Consider the following 18,250-nt stretch of genomic DNA (forward strand, 5'->3'; position numbering starts at 1 on the left):
GGGTTTATGAAGCAACTTAACAATATTAGAGATGAGTAGAATTTTGGGTTTGTTTGTTTGGTTTTTTTTTTTTCCCAGTTAAAAAGTTTGGGGAAAAAAAATACAGTGGTCTGTCATTTAAGTAGCAAATTTATGCATATGACATATCTTGCTGAAACCTTCTCTGCATGCTTAAAATTGGAGTTCAAGCCTTTCAGTTGAATAGTACACATTGTGCCATTTCATTGTTAATGAAGATATTGGCTCTTTTCAGAATAACTGACATATATGGACACTTCAAATTTTCCTTATTCAGTAAGTAGGGTAGTACTATTAAAAGTTGATTACAGGACTTAGAATTCTGATATCTGTATCAGAAGTATGCACATTTATGTTTTGGTGCAGAACATAGTATGTGTTTGAGGTTTGTTGGCAGACTTCTGTGGTTGTTGCTGTCCTGCTTTTAAATTTTGTTGTTCTGGTGAACAATAAAGTTTCTCTTTCTCTATTTGCAGATGATGGTAGCTTTTCCTGTAGAAGAAGTGGGCAAACCAGTTAGGAGTAGGAAAGAAAGAGTATAGCAATAGAGATGGATGAGCAAGCCCTTTTAGGGCTAAACCCAAATGCTGATGCGGACTTCAGACAAAGAGTATGTAATTAACTTGCTTATCTCGCTAATATTGGGGGTGCTGTTTCAGTGCAAAAGCCTTGGGAGGGTGTGTGGCAGTTTGGGTTGGGGGTTGTTTTTGTTAACCTATACATAGGATTCGTGGTGGCAAGTACAAAACAAAGTCATGTCACAAACATGTAAGATGAAGGTTGTGTATGTCACTAATTCTACAAAATTACACTTGACATGCATAGAATTCATTTTTCTGGGCTCTGAGTTTTTAAGTCCTTTCAATTTTTTATACTTGTTACTCAGCTCCTTACCCAGATTCCTACAGAATGAAAAGCAGCCACTGAAAACAGTGAGTTGTTTGCAGTTGTCCTCTTAGTTCTTAGATTATTCATATTTTTTTTATTTTCATGGACTACCTATCTTTAGTGTCTTTCATAGAAATGTATGTTTTCAATTGTAGTGAAGCTTGTATTAATAGCATAGAGTAGGTTAAGAAAGTAATCATGGTATGTGGGTAACAGTTATTTCATAAGAGATGCTCCTATGAAAAGGCATTACAACTTACATAACTGTTCGGTGAGTAAGTATTTCTGCTTGCTGATTGATTATCAAGTTGATTCAACTGCCTACAAGATAACCTCCAGTAAATCCTTTCAGAAATGAAGGTGTTAATATGTTGGGTTTGTGTTCATAAAACAAATCCTGGAATGTGTAAGAAAGCTAAAACTGTAGTTTGATGCAGCATAGTATTGCTAAGCAGCCTGTTAAATATGTTGGTTCTGGTTATTTGTCCTTTATGGAAGCATGCATATAGCTAAGATCTTTACTGTTCTGTTACTAGAATATCACTATAAAATTTGAAGCTTACAAATTTAATGACCTTTTAATGATGCGGTCTACCTAATTTTGAAATATTTTATAGTAAAAGGTTACTTTTCTTTTCACTAATCTTGTAAGATGTAACATATAAAGGAAGTACAAAGCAGTTTGTAGTAAAGCTAGTGAGTATGCGGAAGATACCAGTGCTATCCACAGGAAGTGAATTCTTGTTTTAAGAACTTATTCCAACTCACTGAGTAATTACTTCAGGAAATTACTTTGGAGAAGGGAAACAATTATGAACTAATGTAAAAAAAGAATCAAAACAAAATGAAAAACAAACAACCCCCAAAAAACAAGCAAACAAAAAACCTCTCACAGCCAAAAGTAACCCTTGAATACAATGCATTCATAGAATTGAAATAATGCTGTTAATCTAATCTCTGTTTCAAGTTACTTTACCGTTTCGTGTAACAGGCCACACTAAATCTTAAAGCAACTAGATCAAGTGAACCATTTCAAAAGCTATTTAGAAGTTCTGATTAAGCAACTCGTTTGCATCAATTTGGTAGAAGTTTTTTTGCAGTCTCTGTAATAGATTCAAAACCTGACAGTTGCCAGGTGATCAGTGTTCGAATGTTTCTTGAGCTTGAGGTGTCAAATACAGCCAAAGTGGTGCAACAAAAATAGTGAATTGTTTTCAGTGAGAAATCTAGATCACTTTCTCTTTGAATTTGTGGAACAAATTTTAGCTTGGAGTTGAACTTACAGCTCTTCCTCTCTTATATTCTTGTGTTATGGTAATTATGGAGCCATATATATACTTGGATGTATATATATGTTGGGGGATTTTTGAAGGAAAGTTGTTTAAAATTTGAGTCTAAGTGTGAATGAGATGTCTTGCTGTGTTTGGTTTGTTTTCTTTTTAAATGAAACTTACTTGGATGTTTGCAGGCACTAGCCTACTTCGAGCAGCTGAAGGTATCTCAGGATGCGTGGCAGGTCTGCGCAGAAGCATTGGCTCAGAATATATACAGGTAATTTAGATAAGAATCACTGGGGTTTTTTCATTACTAATATGTTTGGGTCTGGTTTTAGCTCTGTAGCATAATAGACGAACTAAATTGCTGAAAGTTAATTACTGAAAGTCTTCATACTATTTTTAGTGTCCTGGTTGATCTGTGGCCTCTATATAATGCCTTTCACAGAAAAGCAATGTATAAATGAAACTCTGTATTCATTTACTAGTGTAAAGACTGTTGCTTTGTGAAATCCAGGGGAAAAAAAATAAGATCTAGGGGAAAAGAGTGCTGAGAAATTCCCATTGTGAGACTATAGGCTTTGTATGCAGTAATCTCAGTATTTCCTTGCCCCTATTCTATGCCTGTATTTTAGGCCATCTAATTTTTCAAGATGCAAAGAATATGTAGTCACCATTATTTCTGCACAAAGTTGTGTATTTGCATTTTAAATATTAGGTTGTTGCTGTATCACAGAGTAATTCAGGTTGGAAGGTAACTGGAGGAAGTATATCCCTGCATAACAACAGTGATTTATAGTGAACACTTTTTTTTGTAGATGATTTATCAAACCTTCTGACTCCAACAGAATATGCAGTAATTAACAAAACCACACAAGATTTGAAAACAGCATTTTGTAGTCTTTATCAAAATATATTATGATTATTTCAACTTTTAGGTAAGATAAAAAGTTTGTGTAGGTTTTATAGCATGTGGAATGACCCTTCCTAATCTGTGTCTCAGTTAGCCTTTAGCTTTGCTCTTTAAGCCACAATCATAGAATCATAGAATAGTTAGGGTTGGATGTACATCTTTGTGTACTAATTGACCCAGAATGTATTATTGAAGCCTGACAGAATTATAAAGGCAGGATACAATAGATATTGTTGTTTTGTGTATTCACTACTGAAAACAAAGCATGATAAATTGGTGCCTATATAAAAAATATCTTAAAATCAAGCAAATATTAGTTTAACAGTTGTTCATTTTTACCAAATTAGTAGTTGTCACTTTTCCTTTGAAGTATTACCAGTAGCATTTTTCCCTGGTGCACAGTAATTCTTCATTTGCCAAAGAGTGACCTGGATGTAATGTTTGAGGAATTTTTTTTTCTTCCCAGAGAAGTGTGTTGTACTGCCCTCAGTAACAGAATTTTCTTTTCTAGTGATGATCACATCAAGTTCTTTTGCTTTCAAGTTCTAGAACATCAAATTAAGTTCAAGTGAGTAATCTTTCTTGAAATCAGCCATATCCATCCATTTAATTTTCCCTTTTTATTCTGCTTTCAACTAAACTTAAAATAATGTGTGCTGTCTCTGTGTGGTTGATGAGGTGGCTTTAATCCAGTCCAGAGTTTTCTTGTACTACTTTTTCTGGGAGAAGAGTAGTTGCATTTTGAAAAGCTGTTAGGTTTTGAGTAACACCTGCATGTGCCCCAACACAGACGTAACTACTAAAGATTGCTTGAAACTTGCTTGGCTGTTCCTTTCTGGAGATTCAAGCCTTAATGTGTACTCTCACTGATTTTTGCAGAAGAGAGTCCTGCAAGCAGCAGCCTTGCTCAGTAGAGAGTCCTGGACTTCAAACAAAGCCCTATTCATTCAATAACCATGGCAGAGATGTTGAGAAAGTAGTCTTTTCACTGAGTGGTGTTTTCACAGAATCATAATATTAGGAAAAAATACTTTGAAACAGTAGAAGTTTCATTGCGCATAAATGTATTTTTCCACACTTTGGGCTCCTTTGGTTTGGACTTGAATATCATGGCAGAAGTGTCTGCCTTGTGGAAGAGCATCATGACTGGTTGCAATACACTGAAGGCTGGGGTTGGGCTTTAGACAGGAATAAGATGTCTTTTGCAACTGATTTTCACTATTACGCATCAGAGCAAAAATAAAAGACTTTCTGTGATTTTTATTTACCTGACTTTACCTCATTGTCCATCTTGCTATGCTTGTTGCACTCATGTCACCTGCTTCCTACAGTATGCTTTTTTCCCGCTGCTCAGGAAGCTCAGCATTTTCAGTGGGGTTGCTTTTTAATTTCTCTGTAATGAATAGTTACTTGTGACAGGTACACTGGAGTCACATTCAGCAGTCATTCCTGATAACACAACTATAGCAAACCTGTAGCTGGCACTGTACCAAGGGAGAGTGTTCCCAGGTTACCTAGTCCTGGGAAGGAACATGTTCTGTGGGTGGTATTTAAGGTGGGCTCAGTATAATGTCAAATTTTGCCAAGGCTTTGTGTGTGATGTAAAGCAGAGTTACTTTTTTCTTTTTTATTTTGATGTATGTCTGATAAATATACTGTAGTTCAGCTCAGTGAAGGACTTCCTTGTGCACACTATCAACAGCCTTAAACATGTAGTAAACAAGTTTGGACTTATACAGATGTGTCTTCCTTTTCCCCATTGGCTTTTTGTCAAAATGTGTGCTTTTATCAGGGTCGTAAGTCCTGTCCTTGATTGAGCAGCCTTCCTACGAAATTTCAAGTCTCAAAACATCATCCATTAATATGGACAAAATGTTGCATTTTTTTTCCTTATTTTTGTCTTTTACTCAAAATCTTAAAATAAAAATAGCTGTGTAAATTCCTTTTCTAGGAACCTTTCACTTACATTAATGTGCAGTATTATGTGCAGTATTATTAAGAGGTTTTGCCTTACTGAATGTTGTGCCTGTCATGAAGCAGTTGTATTTTGATCTCATTATGCTTTGTTTCAGATACTCTGAACTTACTGAAGTCCAGCAGCAGCTAATTAGGGAAACACTCATAACATGGCTGCAAGCACAGGTAAATATGGCCCTTCACAGCAGCCTTGAATAGTAGGCTTATTGGTAGGCTAACATAAAGCACTGAGGGTGGGCTAAATGTTTAATCCGTCATTTGAATTTAAAGATGGCTTCCTGAAGATATCTGGTATCTGGTGGTTAAAAGCTTTAACATGCCAATCCTTATTAGAAATTGTTGAAATCAGATGCTGTGAAGAAGTCTGTGCTTGAACTTATTACTAAATTTTTAACTCTTATGCCAAATGATTGTGGTTTAATCAATTGCATGAAATAAGGATTATTAAAGGTTTCCCTTTAGAAAGAGGTACACCTGATACTCCCGAGTGTTTGGAGGAGGGGCAGTAATTCTGTTTTTAAGACCCTCCTAGCCTAACTCCTGTCTACTTAGAATACTAACAGATATTTGTGAATAAACACCATCAATCCTCTGTTAATACTATGGGAGAGTATTGGCTACTCTTGTTTAATTAGTTACTGTAGCCAAACATATAATATCAGTGGGACCAGGAGTTTGTAATTGGCAGAACTATCAAGTGGGTTTATACAAGCTTTTGCTTGTACTTGCCGTTATCTAGTTATCATTCTGCACTGGAAATTAGCAGTTGCTTTGTTTGTAGAAAACCTACCTATAGGAAGTGGAATATAATGCAACTTGAAAAAGAAGAGGTCATTGTGAAATGGATTAAATTGCTTTTCATTTATCTTTGTTCCATTTAGGAGGAGTTCATAGAAAAGGGAAAGGAAAGAGAGGGGGAGATTTAATGACATTTTTATTATTCCCAACCCTGTCTCAACCTCCCAGTGATCTTAGGTTAAGAAGCTTCCTTTACTATTCTTAAAGCTAACATCTAACATAGACACAAGGTAGCTACAAGAGGGCTGTACCTTGTTTTCTGTAAGTTCCTGGTTACTTCTTTCACCAAACTGTCAAATCAGCTTTTAGGCTTTGAATAGTACACTTAATGTCTTAGTACTAAATGAAGGGCTTAGGACTGTATCACCCAGAGAGAATGTCTTCCCTGTTTCATTACAGTTTAGCTAAATTTTTTTCAAAATCCCTGGAAAGGTAAGGCTTTTTATTGATACTAGCCAGGAAGACAGGTAATACATTAATCACTACAGAGGACAACAGCATACATGATTCTTCTCTAATGTAGTAAGAATATATGAATAAAATATCTTGTTTCTACCAGATGCTGAATCCCCAGCCTGAGAAGACTTTTATTCGCAACAAAGCAGCACAAGTCTTTGCATTGCTTTTTGTTACTGAATATCTCACAAAATGGCCCAAGTTTTTCTTTGATATTCTGTCAGTAGTTGACCTTAATCCACGAGGTGTGGACATGTACCTCAGAATCCTGATGGCTGTTGATGCTGAGCTGGTAGACCGGGATGTTGTTCATACATCGGAGGCAAGTCATTCTTTTGCATGAACTTTGTTTTAAATTTCAAAAAAAGTTCTCTTACTTTACTTAGAGCTGAAGGCTTGCAGAGATGTTATTTTTTTCCTATGGCAGCTCTGCCTTAGAAATATTAGGTGGTTTAGATCCAAAAGCCATATGTTGTTTAATGCTCTCTATTATTTCATACTTTTCAGTTAATGTATTTTTGCTTGGAAAGCTAGCAGGCTACCTAATGGACTGAGTTAGCCAATTTAATGTTAGACTTTCTCATTTTTAATCTTTAATTCCTTCTAGTGCCTGTTTTAAGGAGTCGTAGTATCAAAAAACCGTTTAATGACTGAGAGGACTTTTCCCCTTTGTCTGCCTTTCTTCAATATTTGGGCATTATGGTATTAAAAAAGAGCAAAAACTAGGGTATTTTGGTTTTATTTCTTGCAGGGAAATGAAGTGCTCTCTTTGGGTTTCTGATTTATTTATCTTGCTAGGACAAGTAGTGTCTGGTAGTGGATACAAAAATGCTACTAATTTGACAAGATGCTAATCTATGACAAGACTGATTTATCCTTTTTCTGTATTGATAGGAGGCTCGTAGGAACACCTTATTAAAAGATACTATGAGGGAACAGTGCATTCCAAGTTTGGTGGAATCATGGTACCAAATCTTACAAAACTATCAATATAATAACTCAGAGTTGACATGCCAGTGCCTTGAAGTAGTTGGAGCTTATGTATCCTGGATAGATTTGAGCCTGATAGCCAATGAAAGGTAAGGGGGTTTTGATAGAATATGTTTGCAAGAATAACCTCAATAGCATGCTGACTGTATTTCTGAAACAGAATTCATACTCATCTTTGAAAAAGAACTTCAATTATATATAAATCTTTGGAGTTTGAGGGTTTTTAGTAGAGTGATTTACTTTGCAAGCCAAGCTGATAAAATGGCCAAAATGGACACTACAGTTTGCTCCTTAACATGTGTAAAATGGTGAGTTTAGTCAGTGCAATAGACTTTAGAACTGTCTTATAAAAAGAAACTATTGTACGTAGACACACAAATAATACAAATCTTCTGTACAATGCTGCTGTGTACATATAAAAATAAACTTTCGTTTTTCCTCTGAAGGTTTATAAATATGCTGCTAGGTCACATGTCTGTGGAAGTTCTACGGGAAGAAGCTTGTGATTGTTTGTTTGAAATTGTAAATAAGGGAATGGACCCAATTGATAAAACAAAATTGGTTGAATCTTTATGTCAAGTATTGCAGTCTGCTGGCCTCTTCAGTATTGATCAGGTTTGTATATTGATTTTTACAGTAGGAACGAGTCATAGGTTTCCAATAGTTCTTAAATAACCAAATGAAAAGTATACTAAGTCCACAGATTGGGGAGAATTAGTTGTGCTTCTGCATCAAAGCTAAATACTCCTTAGAGTTTTCTCATACTTAACAGCTTGTCCTTAATATTTCTTATTCATTAGAACACATTGCATTTCTTTTGTCCTCAGCATGAGTGTTTTATTTTAGAAGCAAGGTATTATGTAATTCCTCTGTTCCTCTTCCAAAGCATGTTGTGCTTACTGTTCATACTGCTTCTGTGTTTCGTTACCTTGAATCTTCTCTTCTGAATTATGCTGTAGTAGGTATTGTAGCCAAAGTAGTTTGTTTATTAGGGTGAGACATTAGGTCAGCTGTGCATAAGTAGGTAGGGGAAAGATCTTTCTTAAGGGCACGTATGCTGTTCCGCATGTCTGCACTATTGGACGTGAGGATTGAAATTCTTATCTGTAAGCTCGAAAAATACACCTAACTAACCAAATGCACATTCGCTGGCAGTTGCAGTGTTTAAGGAACAGCTGTTTGCTACCTGCCATGGAGAAAGAGGAACCAGTCCTTATGAAGCTCTAGTCCTTAGACTGCAATACAATTATCTCTTCATTTTGAAGCTTTTGTCAAATCTGTATTCCTAGTAAAATTCAGAAAAATGTGCATTTGTCAGTTCAGGAGGTGTTCCTCTCAAAGTTTTACCTTGGTCTGCCTGAGGAAGGCTTGTTATTCTGCTTTTGTACGGTTATGGCAGAAGCATGAGTTGTCTAGGGGTATTTATCAATTATGATCAGTACATTAATGCAAAAGCAATCCATAGATATTCAATATTAACCCACTCTTACAGGCAGTACTGAACATTACTCGTTATCAGTATTTCTAAAGTGAGCTACAGCTGTTAATTCTTCGAAGTTTTTCCATAAGAAGTTTTTCCTCTTACACAGCCTAAAATTTATGGTAGGTATGTGCTGCTGCTTTTACTTTGAACCTGCTTCTTGCTGTAAAGTACAAAGAGAAACAAACTATTCTAAAGAGATGAAGCAAGCTACTGTTGTATAATGGACAGCCAAACCTGGCATTGCTTTAGTTTTTCTCTGTTTTTTCTCTGTTCCCTGGGAAAACAAACCAGGCAATTGCACTTTCCATCTAGGAGACAAATGTTGGTTTTGCTTCTACATACTATACGTGTGTAGTAGAGTCTTGCACGCTCATGCCGTTTAAACGTGAGCTCTGCTAGTCTTTTAATCGGATGTCTTTTCTTGCAGGAAGATGATGTGGATTTTCTGGCCAGATTTTCTAAGCTGGTCAATGGAATGGGGCAAGCATTAATAGCTAGTTGGACTAAACTGATAAAAAATGGTGATATGAAAAGTGCTCAAGAAACTCTGCAAGCTATTGAAGCGAAAGTGGCCCTAATGTTGCAACTGCTAATTCACGAAGATGATGACATCTCATCAAATATCATTGGCTTTTGTTATGACTACCTTCACATCTTGAAACAAGTAAATAAGTCTGGTTTCAATTTAACATCGCTTTTGAAATATGATTTAGTTTGATTTTTGTGGGAATATATGAATCTCATACGATGTGCAAGCTGACTTGCAAAACGGGAGGGTACTAATTAGTAAATCAGTATCTTTAATGACTGTGGTCATGCTATTTTTGTAGTGTTTAGAAATTTGAAGATTAAATCTTGTGTTAAGTGGCTTAAAAAGTGGCTAAGAAAGAAGGCTGTTGGCAGCAAACTGTCTTTTCCTATCAGACAGTAATAAAGGAGTTACTATGCAAAAAATAACACTTGAAATTTATTTTACAGCTTTCTGCACTTTCAGACCAACAAAAAGCTAACGTAGAAGTAAGTATTTTCTTTTTACTACAAATTTTTCTTTTCAGGAACACATTGGGTCAGAATATTTCGTTTTGCTGAAACAAAGTTTTATTCATATGCCTTAAAATGTGCATGTGACAATAATTAAAAGGGAAGACTTAAAAGTAAAGACAGTGTGTTCCATCTTTTACTAACTAACTACAGCTGTTTCCTTAAATAGTAAACCTATATCGAATTGTGTATGAAGATGAAAGCTATTTTAGAGCTGGTCTTTCCAAGCAACCCTTAAGCATATGTTGGTAAGCTCCTGTACTGTTGATAGAATGTTCTTTAGAAGGTTCTTAAATTGAGCTAGAAGAGGTTTGTGTTTTGGGATGGGGGGTTTTGTGAGATTTTTTTTTGTTTTGTTTGTTTCTTGTTACTTTTGTTTCTTTTTCTATCTCTCCCTGAAGCTTTGTATTTTTATTAAAACCTGCCCTAGATCAAAAGGATTGGAATTAGCGTGGGAAGGGTTGTCATAAAATTCAACTCTTGATATAGTACAAGTTAAGCTTCCTAAAGAGGCTTGTAACAGTTGTACTTATTATGAGCAGTTATATGTTAAGCATTACATTAAACTATATATTAAGATTAAGTTTATATGCTTGATTTATACATAAGCTTAAGTTAATTATATAAAGCATTAAGTTTAATAAATAAGGTTAATGTCCAGTTTCAGAGGTAGTAAACAGGTAAACAGTCTTTTTTTGATCTCTTTTCTCCGTGAGCCTTCTGCACCGATGTGGATGGACTAATTTAGATGTTGAACTGGTTAGATTGGTGCAGGTGTTTCATAATTTCATACAGCTGACAGCTGTGATTCCTTTTCCATGCAAAGAAAACTGAATTCTATACCTGTTCTAACATGAAAAGTTAAATTTGGATAACTGGTCTAGATTATTTTGATCTGGTTTTGTCTAATGTCTAAGTTGGATGAGGTAACACAGTAAGAGAGGTTTTATAACATCACTAAACCTTTTTAATTTTGTTACCAAGTCTCTCTTATTCTTATAGCTGGAACAAACCAAATTCCTACTGCAGTGCACTTAGGGCACTTAAAATTTGAATGTGTTACTGCCCTGAAATCTGTTGTTCTGTTAAACTTGCTTTCATACTGAAGAACTTTGAGCTGTAATTATTTCTTAATTTTACTGAGTACTTCTGGAGGTTTTGTGTTAAACTGAGAAGCAGTCATACCAATCTTTCTTCTTTTATCCAACTCATAATAAGAAAGTGTTTGGAAATAGTCTAAATCCTATTGTTTGCCTCAAGCTTTAAATTGTGTGCTTAGCATGCCTTTACAGTTTTGCACCTAAGAAGTCCTCACTTTCATTACTGAGCAGGATAAAAGGGATCCTATTTATTGTGCTTTTGAAGTCCTGAAGTTTTTTCTCATCAGCAAGATCACGTTTTAATTATTAGTGACAGGTGTTTAAGCATTTCTGTCTACAAGCATATCACATTAATGTTTTGCAGTTATTTTAATTCTTCACTGTCACTTACAGACTTATCACAGACAATGCTGATACGTTGTGTCGATAGAAAGCCTGATCACATTCTTGCTATTTGACCGTGTTTTTCCTCAAAGTATTACAAGTGTCTGTTTCTGCAAGATTATCAAGGACTTCACCTTAGTAACATAAGTTTAATTCATTGGTCCATTTTTGGTGTTAAAGAACTTCAGGTCTTGCACTTAAAATGAAAAATTTGTAATCATGACTTATTAGTCAAAAGTTTTGGGATTATTTTTTGGTTAGTTGGTTGTTTTTTTGGGGAGAGGGAATGTTTTTGGTTTTGATTTCCCTTTTTTTATTATTGGTCTGAAACTTATGGCTGTGCATTCAGAACCTCCAGTACTGGAGGAGAATAGCAAAATGCTAGTCAAGTTCTTGCTTATATGATCAGTATTTTCATTTGCTGTAGTTATAATAAAAGCTGTTATTAGAATTCAGCCAACATTTAAAAACAAACCCAAAATTAAAACCCCACAAGCTTGTTTTTTCACCTGGTAGTAGATATAGGGGTGAGGTGTTCTGTGGTGCTTATCAAATACTTGTTACAATTCTACTGAATCTTCTCCGATATTCAGTGAACCTCTTCCTTGTAATAGGTATACAGCTATGTCCTGCTCCATTACTTGTTGCTACCTCATATTCTTTTGGACTTCTGACACTTTATTGTTATCACAGATATAAAAATGTCCTGCCTCTGATTCAGTTTTAGTTATTCAGAATAGCTTTTTGTCTGTTTGGAATATTTTAGATTTAATACACATTTTTATAAGTTCCCCAGAACAACTTCGACTAACGTGAAAATTAAAATACAATGTATTTTTAAACAGTTGTTTTAGCTAACTGTGTTTCAGTCCAATTTCTATCCATTCTGGAAAGCATGAATGGAATTGAATATACCATGTGTTTAAAACATTAAATAAGTGCTATAAAAGACTGAACTAGTAAATGCTTACTAAGATCAAAATGATGCATTCAGAGTCTGAGACTTCAGTAGAGGTGAGATCAAGTCTACTTCTGTTTTAGGAACTACCAACAGTCCCTACTAAGGTGAAATTGCACATCAGTACTTTTAACTAACCTAACAACATGCTACTGCTGAATAGGGGAGGTTTGATTTTATTACTCTTATTTGCTGCTCCTGGCTCTTACCCTTGGACTCTTTGCTGAACCAAATCAGCTTGTTAACCTGTCCCCAGAAAAAACTTTTGAAGATGTTAGGCTATTAGAGAAGTTTAATTTTAAGCTCTCCTGCCCCTTTAAAGTAGAATCTTGGACAACTTGTTTAGTTTCCACTGCCTAGTTCAGTGATCTTAATTATTGTTTCCAGTGTAAACCAAACTGCATAGCGTACAAGCAGGAAACAAAGCTGGATAATAGTTTCAGAGACTGAGAGTTCCAAATCATCCATGCTGTGTATCCACAATGGCATCTGTGTCTTGTTTGGATGTAATCCATCTGTTTTAATTTGGACTGTTAATTCTGCTACATCTCTGAAAATAATAATTCAAATGGGACTTAAAATATTTGTAAATATTTAACACTTGCTTTAAGGTTTCCTTTACTGTGGGATTTTAACTGTTGCTTATCACTTGTGTGTTCCATGCTTACAGTTCTGTTTTTGTCTTAGGCAATCATGTTGGCTGTTATGAAGAAGTTGACATATGATGAAGAGTATAACTTCGAAAATGAGGTATTACGTTATATGAATAAACAGACAATTGCATCTTAAATTATATGCAATAAAACTTGCTTATGCTTTTAAAGTCCATATTTTTCACAGACTAAGGATTTGAAAGGTCTGTAGACTGAATCTTTTTCCGATGTGGAAAGGTTTTTTTTTAAAAAAAGCTTTATTCATAAAAAGCTTATCCATAGTAAAGGGATATCCAAGCCAGTTCAGTTAACAGAATATTTCTGCTGGCATTTGTGCAGAACTATTCCTAGGCAAATACGGCTGCGCAGTTAGTTTAACATAGCTGTTGAGCTGGCTTGTTCAGTGTGAGTTTGTGAGTTTCTTCTGCACATCACTTCTGTCTTGCAGAAAGATTTGAGAATCATTATGTAATGAAACTCATAAAGAGGTACTGCTTGAGACCTACTTCAGATGGTCAGACCTCTGCAAAAATAAGCTAAAGGAGGTGGAAGGTTTTTGATTTCACTTTCCTCCCATGCTTTTATATCTGTCAGTTGGCAATAATGATTGAGTATGTTAGACTTACTTTTGCTGCAGGCTGTTTGGAGAACCTTAAGTCTTAAGAAGGTTAACTTAAACTTTATGCAGGCCATGATAAATGTCTGTCAGTTTTATTTTAAAACTAAGCTAGGCACTGAGAAAGAACATCTTTGAAGAGTGAGTCAATTTTCAAGAATTGGGTCAATAAGGTTTTGCCAAGAGCATTTTCTTTCTTTTACTTTTGGCTAGTCTTCAGCTTGGAAAGCCTTTTTAATATGTTTCTGGACTGAGTGCAGTGAATCTTAACATACTACAATCAGCCAAAAAAGGAGCCAGGTGTTATGTTGCAAGAGCATAGTGAGCATTATTGAATTCTCTCAGCATGGTATACTGTTCTTGTATGCACACATTTTTGGTTTAGGTGAACTTTTGTAAAACGATTGTGGATGAATTTAAACACGAAATACTGACTTCACTAATGTGAATGTTTTGTAGGGTGAAGATGAAGCAATGTTTGTGGAGTACAGAAAACAGCTGAAATTGTTGCTGGACAGACTTGCTCAGGTCTCACCAGAGTTACTGTTGGCATCTGTCCGCAGAGTTTTTAACACTACACTTCAGTAAGTTGGGGTTTTTAAGTTGTTTGCACAATGACCTCAGTTTTTTTGCCTTTGTAACTGTCAGAGTTTGCAATGAATGTAAGCGTGATGTATGGAGTAAGATGAAGCTAATTGATGGAAGGAGCTTGTTACCACTTCATGGTAAATATAAGTTTGTATAATCCTTTACTCAGCTGCTTAGAAAAAGCTTTCTTTTTGTAACCATAAATGGCAACTTTTTTTTTTTTTCTCAAAGTGTTTCTTGATCTCTATTGCTTACCTACAGAGCAACAGCTGTTTGCACAGGCGTTCACTTTACACCTCAAGGAAATGCTTATGAGATGTGGCGAATAATTTTATGTATTACTACTATCAAAAAACCAAGCTACTACAGACTAATATGATCTTCATATTCTTACTCTAGGAATTGGCAGACTACACGATTTATGGAAGTAGAAGTAGCAATAAGGCTGCTGTATATGTTGGCTGAGGCTCTCCCTGTATCTCATGGTGCTCATTTCTCTGGTGATGTTACAAAAGCTACGGCTTTACAAGACATGATGAGAATGGTAAGCATGTGTTTTGTGGGAGCTGTTTAAAAATGCTAATAAAGACTGGAACATTCCAGTTCAAATGACTCATCTTAATTACTAGCACATTGCTTACTTTGTAGTTTGGTGTTACAAATGGCTATGTACTAACTTGTTAATGCTTTTACTTGTAGCTGGTGACTTCTGGTGTCAGTGCCTATCAACATACATCAGTGACCCTGGAATTCTTTGAAACAGTGGTTAGATATGAAAAATTCTTTGCTGTTGAACCTCAACACATTCCAACTGTTCTAGTAAGTTTTATCTAATTTACATTTTCAACTAGATTAGAATAGATAAGTTCTTTGGACTTAGGAAATGTTCTTATTTTCTGAATAATTTTTCTCACTAAGGAGTCCAGGTTCCTTAAATGGTTGGATTATCAGCTTTTCCCCACCTTGTTTAGAGATTCTAAGGCTGAGATGCTTTTTTGATTGCAGATGGCATTTTTGGATCACCGTGGTCTTCGCCATACCAGTCCCAAAGTACGAAGTCGAACAGCTTACCTCTTTTCCAGATTTGTGAAGTCTCTTAAGTAAGTAAAGCTGTTACAAATGTGTCCAAATGGCACTGAATTTGCCATACATAGGCTCTCTGTATATCACAGTCATCACTGAAACAGGTTGGGCTTCACAAGAACTGCAGTGAAGTAATATATCAAAAGAGTGCTCTAGCAGGGTTGTCCTGTTGTGTAATACTAAGGTAGCAGTGGAAAAAATTGTCACAGAACAACAAAGAACTGGAATATGTATGCTTAGCTTATTTTGATTAGATGTTAAAACTGATCAACAATGTAAATGTCTGTCCTGCTTTTCCTCAGTGAGTAGAGCTGAGAGTGAGTGGATCTGGAGACTCCCAAGAGTAACTCTTCCCTGACAGTTTCTGAATATTTACAGAATTTATACTGGTGAAATTTACTCAGTGTATTAGAGCCCTTCAAACAGTCCTGCCCTGTTGGTGTTATTTCACGTGACTGTGAAATAATTTTTATTTAATGTTGAGGCTGGAGAAGCTCCAAGATGGTTCAGATTTCAGAACGATCCCATTTTTCAACTTTGAATAAAAACATTTCACTCAGACGAGTGAGGTTAGTTATGTATGTTAAAAAAAAAAAAAATGGGAGAAAGAAAGGTTTATTTCCCCACTATGCCACAGCTCTGTCTGGCCTACCACGAGCAGCACATCCATCAACCAGATTTTTCTACAACAGTGCATGTTGATAGTTAAAGGGAGTTCTGTATCAAGAAGGTAGTCTCTAGCTTTACAGCTTAAATAAAATACCAGGAAATCTGTAAAAACGCACACGCTTCTGAATAGTGTTATGTACTTGTGTTTTACTTCAGTAAGCAAATGAATCCCTTTATTGAAGATGTTCTGAATAGAATACAAGACCTGCTGGAACTTTCTCCTCCTGTGAGTATTTAGAGCAGGTTTTTGTGATAAATGAGGCTTGCACTTACTCATTGCTGTGCCTGAATACTTACTGAATTGCAAGCTTAGCATACAAACATTTAAGCACAAATAACTGTCCTGCTTTTCTGGTGTGAGATCACTGCGTGCTTACATTTGTACCTAATTTTAATAATCTTACGTGGGTTTCTGGGAGCAGAGCCTAGAGATGGGTATATATAGAAGTCTGTCTGAACCGTACAAAAATAGTTGTTCCTTCAGCTATGTTTTTACCTGTACTTGATGCTTCTACTTAAGTAGGAAGAGAATAAAGCTATTGTAAATGTACTATAGAGGTTACTTAGGCATGATGAAAGAAATAGTATCTTTAAACTTTGAGAAGACAGCTTTGATAAAGTTCATTTAGTGAATTATGCCTGTTATCTTCCATTTTAGGAAAATGGTTACCAGGCTCTGTTAAGCAGTGATGATCAACTTTTCATTTATGAAACAGCTGGAGTATTAATAGTTAACAGTGAATACTCTGCAGAAAGAAAGCAGGTTCTAATGAGGAATTTGTTGACTCCACTGATGGAGAAGTTCAAAGTATTGTTAGAAAAACTGATGATGGCACAAGATGAGGACAGACAGATGGCACTGGCTGACTGCCTCAATCATGCTGTTGGGTTTGCTAGGTAGGTACAGCACAGTGACTCTGTGTGTTTCTGGTTTGGGTAAAAGGGAAATACAAAGGATTTATTGGGAGGAGGGGCTGTTTCGACCTGGGCTTTCTTGATCTACAAAAATATCAGTGGTTTTAAGAGTTTGTTATGGTAGCCCAGAAAATGAGTTAAGTCCCCTTGAAAAAAGGCTGCTATGGATGTAGATATGGAGAATACTGAGCGAATTCATAATGAACCAGCATCTATTCCCTTCCTCAATAAATTGTATGGAGCTATTCTAATCATATGTTGTTCGTAAATTGTTAGAATTTAATTCTCCCCAAAACTGCCACAAGTGTGGTGACTTCATATCAAATAACTTGTGTTTATTACTTCTGTTTTTTTACTCCCATTTCATGAACTGTAATATTCTACTTTAGAGCATGGGTTTTAAAGCATATGTTGTTTTCTGTGTTACTTTGCATTGCATTGGAACATGTGCTTATATAATACTTGGTGTATTAATTTTTCAGCCGAACCAGCAAGGCCTTTAGCAATAAGCAAACTGTAAAACAATGTGGCTGCTCAGAGGTTTATCTGGACTGCTTACAAACATTTTTGCCAGCTCTCAGTTGTCCATTACAAAAGGAAGTTCTGAGAAGTGGTGTCCGCACTTTCCTTCACCGCATGATTATTTGCCTAGAGGAAGAAGTTCTTCCATTCATTCCTTCTGCTTCTGAACACATGCTTAAAGATTGTGAAGCAAAAGATCTTCAAGAATTCATTCCTCTTATAAACCAAATAACAGCTAAGTTTAAGGTACGATACTGCATAAGCTTTTCAGAGTCAAAGTGTTGCTGATCTCTCCTCTTTTTTTTTTCTGGTTCCAGTAAAATTAGCTGTGTGTTAGAAACTTATCTTACAATTAGTAAGTTATTTCTAAGGCTGCAGATAAGGAAGTAGTTATTTTAAAATAGTCTGTGTAAGGTAAGGAAGGTTTTAAAAGTCACAGGAGAAAGGCTGGACAAATACCATGTTTAGGTGTAATGTTTAACTTTGATACTGTACCATTCATATTACAACATGTTAATATAAAGATCCTAGCTTCAGTAGTCTCACCTTGAATACTTTCAGGGCACAGTAAAGAGATTAAGGATAAAACCTTGCTTAAGCATTAAGAAATGACATGAGATGCCTCTTTGTGGGACTCGGGTGTGGTTGAGTAACACCCTCAGTTTTTCAATTCATATGTATTCAACTAATTTAGTGCCTTTACATATATTTCTCACTGCAAGTAGAACATAAGTGACAAGTTTATTCTGTAATGCCAGTAATATTTCAGCTCAGGTGGGGTTTTTTTTCCCATAAAGCAGTCTTTAAAGACAAATGCTACAAAACGTGGCCTGCTTCCAGTTGTAACATCTTGGAGACGCGTTTTCTGTAACTACAGTGACTTTACAATAGCCTCCCAAGAGATTTCGGGGAATTTGAAAGAGT

At 35.7% G+C, this 18,250-nt stretch overlaps 1 protein-coding gene across 1 annotated transcript in view; it reads left to right on the forward strand.

Annotated features, from left to right (window-relative positions):
- Positions 1–494: 494 nt before the first annotated feature.
- XPOT (exportin, tRNA) overlaps positions 495–18,250 on the forward strand; it is a 24,180-nt gene continuing 6,424 nt past the window's right edge. Inside the window, exons 1-17 of the mRNA XM_010010776.1 lie at positions 495–628; positions 2,375–2,457; positions 3,605–3,661; positions 5,166–5,235; positions 6,428–6,646; positions 7,219–7,403; positions 7,761–7,929; positions 9,225–9,461; positions 9,776–9,814; positions 12,968–13,030; positions 14,009–14,133; positions 14,537–14,681; positions 14,837–14,956; positions 15,143–15,237; positions 16,046–16,115; positions 16,548–16,786; positions 17,287–17,572. Of these exons, the coding sequence (XP_010009078.1) occupies positions 569–628; positions 2,375–2,457; positions 3,605–3,661; positions 5,166–5,235; positions 6,428–6,646; positions 7,219–7,403; positions 7,761–7,929; positions 9,225–9,461; positions 9,776–9,814; positions 12,968–13,030; positions 14,009–14,133; positions 14,537–14,681; positions 14,837–14,956; positions 15,143–15,237; positions 16,046–16,115; positions 16,548–16,786; positions 17,287–17,572 (2,262 nt within the window). The 5' untranslated portion in view covers positions 495–568. The remainder of the gene's footprint in view (positions 629–2,374; positions 2,458–3,604; positions 3,662–5,165; positions 5,236–6,427; positions 6,647–7,218; positions 7,404–7,760; positions 7,930–9,224; positions 9,462–9,775; positions 9,815–12,967; positions 13,031–14,008; positions 14,134–14,536; positions 14,682–14,836; positions 14,957–15,142; positions 15,238–16,045; positions 16,116–16,547; positions 16,787–17,286; positions 17,573–18,250) is intronic.

This window comes from Nestor notabilis, unplaced genomic scaffold (assembly GCF_000696875.1).
Source record: "Nestor notabilis isolate BGI_N333 unplaced genomic scaffold, ASM69687v1 scaffold13533, whole genome shotgun sequence".
Taxonomy (NCBI): Eukaryota; Metazoa; Chordata; class Aves; order Psittaciformes; family Psittacidae; genus Nestor; species Nestor notabilis.